The 9,406-nt window shown below is 36.6% G+C and overlaps 1 protein-coding gene across 2 annotated transcripts in view; it reads left to right on the plus strand.

The window, feature by feature from the left end:
* Positions 1-9,406, plus strand: part of LOC106877198 (importin-5) — a 112,872-nt gene that overhangs the window by 58,127 nt on the left and 45,339 nt on the right. For both annotated transcript variants that reach the window (XM_089357836.1, XM_014926042.3), the window contains exon 4: positions 4,623-4,725. In XM_089357836.1, coding sequence (XP_089213962.1) covers positions 4,623-4,725 — 103 coding nt within the window. The remainder of the gene's footprint in view (positions 1-4,622; positions 4,726-9,406) is intronic.

A 9,406-nucleotide genomic window follows, 5' to 3' on the forward strand; every position in this document is an offset into this window, starting at 1 on the left:
AATACTAGCCTCAAATGGTTTTTAAAAATTATTTGTTTGGTGGGGTATCAGGTGTTGTTATAAATTAGGTCAGCACCTCAAATTGTGTGTGTGTGTGTGTGTGTGATCTTTAGGGAGCTTGCTGGCTCTTTATAAGTAAGTGCTTCCTTGTGGGATAATTAGATATACTTATGAGGGGAAGAAAGTGGTGGAAAAGAATCCAACTTGTGTGAACAGTGAAATTTTCCAAATTCTTATTCATTTGTATCCATCATCTATTGTGAATATGTATTACTACTTGAAAATGTGTGTAGTTTGGTCATCCTTAAGTATTCATGTTAAATATATTTATTATTATTGTAAAATATATATGAACATTTATATTTTGTAAATGTTTGTATATGAGTATATATTTATTTGTAAAATAAAAACATTTAGTAAATGTAAATATGTTAATTAAAATATATTCAATAATTATATAATGCTTCTGCAGTACAAATACTAAAATTAGAACTACAGAAAATTTAGCATAACTCTTGTGTAAGGACGACAAATTTGTGCTGCAGCATGGCCACAACTTGTAGGCTGAAACAAGTACAAGAGTATTTGCTCTTTAAAAAGAAGAAAATAACAAAATCTGTGGTTTGAGAATTCAGATTTTATTGTTTTGGAACAGTGCTTGCCTAAACTGTTTTTGGGCTTGCAGAGCCCACATCTTCTGTGTGATTGGGGCAAAACCTTTTTTCTTGATTCTTCTGTTTGTTTGAAATATGCTTGACTTAAGAAGCCATGTTCTCCATGATTTAAGGATGGAGATTTAGCTATGAAAGGGAAACCCAATGGCAGCCTTAAGGCTTTTGTGATTAAAGGTTGTCTTCGTGACGTGCATGAGCCGTTTTCATGACAAGCCAAACCCATGACTGTCACTAGAAGTGGCAAGGTATGGGTTTGTAGATGGAAGGAGCTTACCATAATAGTCTGATGCAGCTGAAAGTGAAGTTGTCTCCAAGGACTCCTTTAACTACCAAGGAGTTTATCGTTATGGACAGATGGGGACTTGGCCTAAGTCAGTGGAGTTGCTTTTGCTGTAGTTTGTAGGATTCTGTGTGATTAAGACAAAATTGTTTTATATTGTTGAGTTTGTTTGGTCACCTTCACTAGAGTCAGGAAATCATGTTTTGATATTGTAAGGAGATTTAGCTACCACAGAGTTCACAGAGAGTAAAGATTGTCTCCCTGCTATGTAAGTAGAAGAAGCTTACATTGGCTGTCTAAGGCTATGAGGAATTTGGATGTTTCCATACTGTCAAGAGTAGTGGAGGGATTAATATGGCAGATATGCATACCAACCAGTGATTCTGGATATATTTTCATCATTGTGCACAACCGTTGATAATTTTTACTTGTATAAATATTATTGTCTGCTAGTCTAGATTTAAATGGTGAATAAATGTTACATGTTAAACAAAGAAAAGCATGTAACTGCAGAGTGCATGTGTGTAGATGGTGAGGTGAGGTGTCCATGTTTGTTTGATAAGCCAGGGGATTATTATCTTGCTTGGAAATAGAATAAGGGTTGGCAGCAGGAAGAGCATTGGGCTATAGAAAAAGCTGTGTCTCAGTGAATTCCATTTGAGCCATGCATACTTGGAATAGTGGGCATTAAAATGATGATGATGGTAGCTGTGATTTATGCTTAGTCTTTTGTTTCTAGACCCCCAAAGCTACAAAAATGAAACTAAAGGACAGAATATAGGGTCCAATTTCACAGTGAGATTAAAAACACACATGTGCACACAATATTCCAGATGTTTTATTTGTACATTAAGGGAGTAAGCTGACAAAGTTGTAAAATACCTTATTCTATTTGTTCTGGCTCTTTAAATTCTGAGTTCCAATCCCGCTGAGGTCAACATTGCCATTATTCCTCCAGTGTTGATAAAATACCAGTCAAGTACTGGAGTTGATGTAATTAACTAACCCTCTCCTCTCAAAATTTGCTTGCTTTGAACCTAAATTAGAAACCATTATACAATATTATGTTGCATTTAGCTGTGAAAACCTGTCTGAATATCACATTTCAAAGTTTGTGCTTTGTCATCTTGTGTGATTTTGTTGAATCTCATTCAGGTTAAATTATCAACTGCCCAAGAAACTCACCTTGCAGTCCTATGGTTTTGGATTCAGTCCCACTGTACGGCACCTTAGGCAAGTGTCTTCCAGTATATCCTTGGGCCAATCAATGCCTCATGAGCGAATTTGGTAGATGCTATATTGAAGTCTGTCGTGTGTGTCCGTGTCCTGTTCGTCCATTGTACTGTGGGCGATTTGTTTGACTAACACCCTCCAAGGTGGTGCTCCAGCATAGCTGTAGTTTAATGACTTAAACAAGTAAAAAAAAAAAAAAAGGCATTTAGGTTTGTGGCTTGTCATCTTGTGTGATTTGTTAAATCCCATTCAGGTTAAGTGAACAACTGCTCTGAAGGCAATAACAATGTCATGATGAGGAATAACTCCTAGTCTTTTTGAAGTGATAGACCAGGTTATTATATCATCATCATCATTGGGAAACATAGTGAGCAATTGCATAGGGGCTTTCCTCATTGCTTATTAATGTGGTACATCCAACAGAGCATACTGACTGAATTTGTAATTCTCTAATCACCACATTTCTCCAATCTCTTCATTTACCGGATTACATACTCTCTCTCTCTCTCTCCCTCTCCCCCTTTCTCTTTCGCTCTCCAGCCAGTTTATCTTACTGAATGCAAAATTTCTTGTTGCCAAGAAACAACAGCCCTTCTAAAATATTTTTTAGTCACTCTCAAACCATAACCACTATGTTATTGATAGCAGCTCCTCAAATGAGAGTTACTTTACATAACAGAACATATATCTACTACTTCCTCCAGAGATCCATGTCACCTGTAAATGGCTGTCTTTGCTGATAATTATACTTTTATATATATTTTTTTGTATCTGGTGCACCTGAAATTTTACATCTCTGACTGTTAGACATCCCTATGCAGTACACCTGTTGTTTTACTACTTATTGTTTGTAGTCATTATATGCACTATCAGATTTCTGTCAATAGCTATCCTACATTTCAAGCAACATGCTAGATGCAAGGTAGAATATGCCTGTGAATATGAACATATTCACTCAAATCTATGGGATTATAAGCTTTTTAATCTTTGGGACTGACTGACTTTGAAAATAAAATAAAATAAAAATGAAGAATAAGTTTAAAAACAGTTGCATGTAATTGAAATTTCCTGAAGCTTCAGCCTTTTAGATTAAAGCTAATGCTTTTCACTTCTCTAGGGAGAAAAAGCATTATTGTGTGTGTGTTCAGTTTCATAAATAGAATTAAAGAAAGCCACACACGTTGTGCATGCGTGTGTGTGTGTGTGAGTGAATGATAGTTTTCATTTGTGCTTCTCAGAAAATTGCTGAGCTGTGACTGGTGTCATGTTGTCATTTCAACAAAACATCTGTTGGCCCTGTGCTTTCAAAGATGTGTGGAATAAGAGATCTCTTCTTTGAAAAATAGGTAAGGGTTAGTAACAGGAAAGGCATTCAACTGTACAACAATGCTTCCGTAATACACATGGTAGCTTAGGAAAATATGAACAGGAACATGAAAATAAATGTATATATATATGTATATATATATAAATATCATTATGGATTTTCTTTTAATGTTCACTTTTCTGTGCTTGCAATGGATTTTATTGAAGCAGATTGTCTACAGTCAGATGCTCTTCTTGTTGCCAAACCTCGCAAGGTAATATTTTACCATAGCCAGACATGTTTTTTCCAGAATATTGGAAATGAATGACACTACTTGTATGGCAGTGACACTCATTTACAACATCACATGATATCTAGACAAGGATGCATACATGCATGCATGCACAGAGAGAGAGAAAGAGAGAGTACTTGTTTCATATATTCTGCATACCAAATCCACTCACAAGTTTTTGGTCAGCCTAAGGCCATAATAGAAGACATTTGTCTTAGGTACCATACAGTGTAATGGAATCAAAACCATGTTTGGGTGGGAAGCAAACTTCTTAACCACCAGCCACGTCTGTGCAAATTTATGTCATGGGCTTGATTCCGAGACTGGGTGTTGTGTCATGTTCTTGAGCAAAGCACTTCATTTCATGTTGCTCTGCGATCATTTTGTCATCTGACATGTGGCACGCGTTCCACACCTGTACAGGTAATGTCGATTTGATGAAGGGAGTGAGCTTATGTGTACACAAACATTTGGTCACTCTAAACAAACCATCTGTGAACCTTCATACGTCATCTAACGATGGGAGAGTCCATGATAATTACCACAAGAAATTAGTCTCATTGTTAGGTGCATCTCTTCAGGGACGCCACAATGAACATTGGTACAATAAAAGATAAGTGTGAGGAAATGTTATGGGGGATAATAGAGTGGAGGTGAATAGATACATAGGTACAAGCGGTCAAATGGAAGGAAACCTCATCCAAGTTCATGGGGCACAATTGTTCCAATTGGCATGGTTGCTTAAAACTGGCTTGTATTTCTTAGGTTGAAGTTTAAAAAATTGAATTAGAGATTTAGCTTGTTTCTTAATTTGAATTTCAATGTTCTATTTTACAGACGAGGAGGGTAATATGACTTGGCCAGATATACTGAAATTTCTCTTAGACTGCGCAAGCTCTGAAGATCCTCGGCTTAAAGAAAGTGCACTTCACATCTTCAGGTATTTTTATTTTATTCTTTTATTTCTTTTAACCAACTTGTATTGATTTTCATCTTGGAGAGAAGATATTGCATTCACTTTTAATGCAAGTTTTGGAATGTCCTGGGCTGCATGCAACTGCAATTCAAATGGGGGTATTCTTGGGGCTTGAAAGATAGTAACTAAGCACTTTTCTGTACAAGAAACAAAGTTTAGCTTCATCGTAGTAATAACTTTCTGCAGAAAGATCTTGTGTTTACAATATTGAGATATTGCCTGGAAATACCAGTCATGGCCATGTTGTCTTTCAAGATTTTGATGATGTGATTGTTTATTTCTAAAATGACATTGTAGTGTAGGTGTGAAAGACTGGTTCTGGCTGGTTTGAACATAAAATAGGTTGAATATTTTGGCTAGATATGGCTGGTTTAAATGCTGAAGGGTTAAAAGTGATAGGCTGTGATTTCAAGAGATTTGGCTACTATTTCTAGCAAGTCAAGCAGCTGTGTAGAGGCTTCCACACAGGCTCGGTTGTTTGTCTTCCTAGTCAGAATGAATATTATTTGGCTCTCAGCCCACCTGATTTGTACACAAGTAATTGGATGGTAGCTTTCCTGAAGTTTATTGTGCATGTTGTGAATTCATTTACCTTACACAATCCCGTTTATCTCTAAATTCATTGTATCACAGCAATTTTTCTGCTAAGTGTATACCAAACCCCTAAAAATTAATATCCTGTGATGAGTTTGGTTGACACTCCTTTCCACCTTCATAAAACACACCCACACACCTACTTGTTCTGAATGAAGTCTACCCATCCTACTGAACCATGTGGAAATAAGAAAGGTGTGGTTGCTTGTGGTGTTGCTTGGTGACATCATAACAGACTTATTCCTGGCACAAACTATGTTATCTGCTGCACCAATGTATCATATCAATCCTATTTTCATGGTGATATTTTCAATTTGGTTATATTACTTGAAGCTTTCTGCTAGATGAATCAAAGCCCGGTCTTTCACCAAATAATTAAATGGTTCTCCTGTATTTTCTTTTACCCAAAGCCAGGAACTTTTCAGCATCCCTTGTATAAGCTACCCAAATGCGTTAATTATGGAAGCAACTTGAGAGATCTCTTCCTGGATGCTTAACCTTCTTTACATCATATTGGTTACAAATGTGAGTGTTAGTTCTACATGAATTAACCTCACCATAACATACAAAGCCATGCTCTGCTGAGGCACAATTCAAAAGACAAAAAACGAAAAAGATTCAATAAAAATGTATAAGCTATGATTGTAAGATTTTGAGTAGAGATAGGTATGATTAATTCCAAGACATTGGAGAACACCTCGAACATAAAAATACATCACTGAGATGCATATTTGGATATAATACTTCAACTCTCTTTTATCATATTTCTGTTGGAATATAGGGTGTTTCTTTCAAATAATTTTTTTTAAATGAATATAGTAAAATAGCTTCATTTATTTCTTGTGGCACCAGCAGTAGTGAAGATTGCCTCAAAGTTAAAGACCTAAAGTGGTCCCTACAACTGAAGGCAAACAGGAGGGAGTGTGGACAATGACTCAAGATGGAAAGATAAAAGATGGTGTAAGGGGGGGAGGGATTGAGAATTGAAAATTGAAAGGTTGGGGGATTGTGTTAGTGGGAGGGGTAGGGTTATAAATTTAGCTTAGAGCTTCTTATATTGTTTTTTTTTTTTGTTTTCTTTAAAAGATGTTTGTAATTTGGTCTTGTGACTAAACATTTATTTCTGAATACCTATTCACTCTCCACACCCAATATGAAATTTCAGATCATTCTTACATCTGATTTGTTGCCTGTTTTGCTCGGGGAAGTAATTACCTAATTTGTTATTTAACGCCAACTGCATTTGGCATTTTCTGGTACATTTGTTCTCTAATCCTACAGGACAAATTCTGTGGAATAGTGATGAAATGAGATTCTACTCAAGAAGTGTCTTTGACCAGGTTTCCATTCCAGTTTGCTGTTTTATTTACGTCTTGAGACCACTGAATGTTGTTGTAGTTAGTGAGCTGAAAAGAGAATATTTCAGCCAGTGAGACATTTGCTCTCCACTTACTGAATGAAATTGAAATCCTCACTTGCGTCCCAGTGACCTAACAGGTCACTACACATAGCTATATGAATGAATCATATACAAGCAAGCATTGAAGGTTTATTGTACTTCTGTGAAGATTATACAAGCCTATCTAATTAACTTAGACTAGTGTGGATCTCTGTTGCTTGTGTGTGCTAAAACACACATATGCACACACACCTATTTTAGATAAGAGAGAGAGAGAGAGAGGGAGAGTGAGAGAAAGAAAGAGACTATGCACATACACACATTGAAAATATGTTTTATTTCTCATGCATATCTATATTTGAGTGTATGTTGTACAGATTTGTTCGATTGGCATCTTTTGTTGAACTATGGTTATGCCGGGGCATTGCCTTTAAGAGCGTAGTCTTTTACATGTTTCAGTTTGGTATATATTTCATCCCACCCCAAATTAAAATGATAAACACACACACACACTGTCTCCACCTACAAAATCCCACTCAAAAGATATTGGCGAACAAGAGGTTACAAAGTAAAAAGGACTTTTCTAGGGAGCTGTTCAGTGGTATTTATTTCACATGGTGCCTGAGAAGCAAATTTGATGGAACGCTTATTTTTATCCTTTGTTTCAGTCATTGAATTACGGCCATGCTGGAGCACCGCTTTGAAGGTTTTAGTTGAACAAACCACACCCTGTAGTTATTCTGTCAATCTCTTTTGCTAAACTGCGAAGTTGCAAGGAAGTAAACTGAACTCATGTAGGCCATCAAGGGGTGGTAGGACGAGGAGACACACACACACACACACACACACACACACACACACACACACACACACACACACACACACACACACACACACACACCCCTCTACCTTTTAATTTCTGTCTACCAAATCCATTTACAAGGATTTGGTTGGTCTGGGGCTATAGCGAAAACACCTGTCTGAGGTGCCATGCAGTGGGACTGAACTGAAGGCTACATGTTTGGGAAGCAGGCTTCTTAGCCATGCAGCCATGCCTACACTTATATATACATATGTATGTGGTCTAGTGGTTAGGATTCCTGGCTTTCACCCAGGCGACCCGGGTTTGATTCCCGGCATGGGAACGTATGTCGACCGATAGAATAAGCACTAGGCTTACAAAGAATAAGTCCCAGGGTCGATATGCTCGACTAAAGGCGGTGCTCCAGCATGGCCACAGTCAAATGACTGAAACAAGTAAAAGAGTAAAGAGTATATATATAGATCGAAGGAATGTTATATTTTTTTAATTACTCATTAAATCATTTACTGTGGTCTGCAGTTTCTTTTACAAGGCTCAACCATTCTTCCTGCCAAAAGAAAAAAAAAAAACTTTGTATAACTATCACTAGTCTTCAGGTTTTATTTTTGTACATTATATTTATCAAAGGATCAAGTTCTGCTACATAGGTGTGTAATTACAGATATGGTATGTACTTGAACAAAGTGCAAGCCTCTGCTTTACTTCAGTTGGTTTGGTATACTCAACACACAGTCTACAATAGACATTCTAAATGGTATTAACTGGAGTTGATCAAAAGCAACCTATGAGCTCTACATGAAATCAGTCTTCACCTATTTATCTCCTAACATATTCAAGCTACATGGAATAAACTTTGTTTTTTACTGGTTTTAGTTGTTAGACTTGAAGAACTTTTAGTTGAATGTATTGACCCAAGTACCCATTCTTTTAAAGCCCGATACCTATTCTATCAGCTTCTTTTACTAAACCGCCAAGTTATGGGGACGGGAACACACTACCACTAGCTCTCAGGCAGTGAAGTGGAGGCAAACGCAGATACAAAGGAACACGCACATGCACGCGTGCACGCTTTTCAGTTTCTGCCTACCACATCTACTCACAATGCTTTGGTCTATAATAGACTATAGTTGAATACACTTGCCCAAGGTGACACGTAGTAGGGCAGAACCCTGAACCTTGTGATTGGGAAGCAAACTTCTTACCGCAAAGCCATGCCCGTGCCTATGTGTAACATATTTACAAATAAAGTATGAAAATTGTACTTGTAAATGAAGTATAGAAGTGGCCTCATCTTTGTCGTTCAGGTAGTGAATTGTCCTGGTCATTTAGAGCTGCCTCATGATATTTATTCAGGCTCTCTGTTTCTTAGGTTCAAATAATTTCAAGGTCACTAGCCTCTTCTCTGTGGCTAGTGGCTAAATAATAAAAAGTTAAAAAATTCAAAACAGCACAAGTAAACAATATATATATGTTTCAAATTTTGGCTCAAGGCCAGCAATTTCAAGGGAGGGTTTAAGTCGATTACATTGACCGCATGGCTCAACTGGTATTTATTTTATTGACCTCCAAGAGTATGAAAGGCAAAGTGGATCTTGGCAGAATTTGAACTCAAAATGTAAAGACGGACAAAATGCTGCTCCATTTTACCTGCTATGCTGACTCTGCCAGTTTGCTTTATACACATACATACATACATACATGTGTGTGTGTATATATATATATATACATATATATATATATATATATATATATATATATATATATATATATATATGTATATATATGTATATATATATATATATATATATATATATATATGTATATGTATA

This window comes from Octopus bimaculoides, chromosome 9 (genome assembly GCF_046866305.1).
Source record: "Octopus bimaculoides isolate indiv1 chromosome 9, ASM4686630v1, whole genome shotgun sequence".
NCBI classification, from domain to species: Eukaryota; Metazoa; Mollusca; class Cephalopoda; order Octopoda; family Octopodidae; genus Octopus; species Octopus bimaculoides.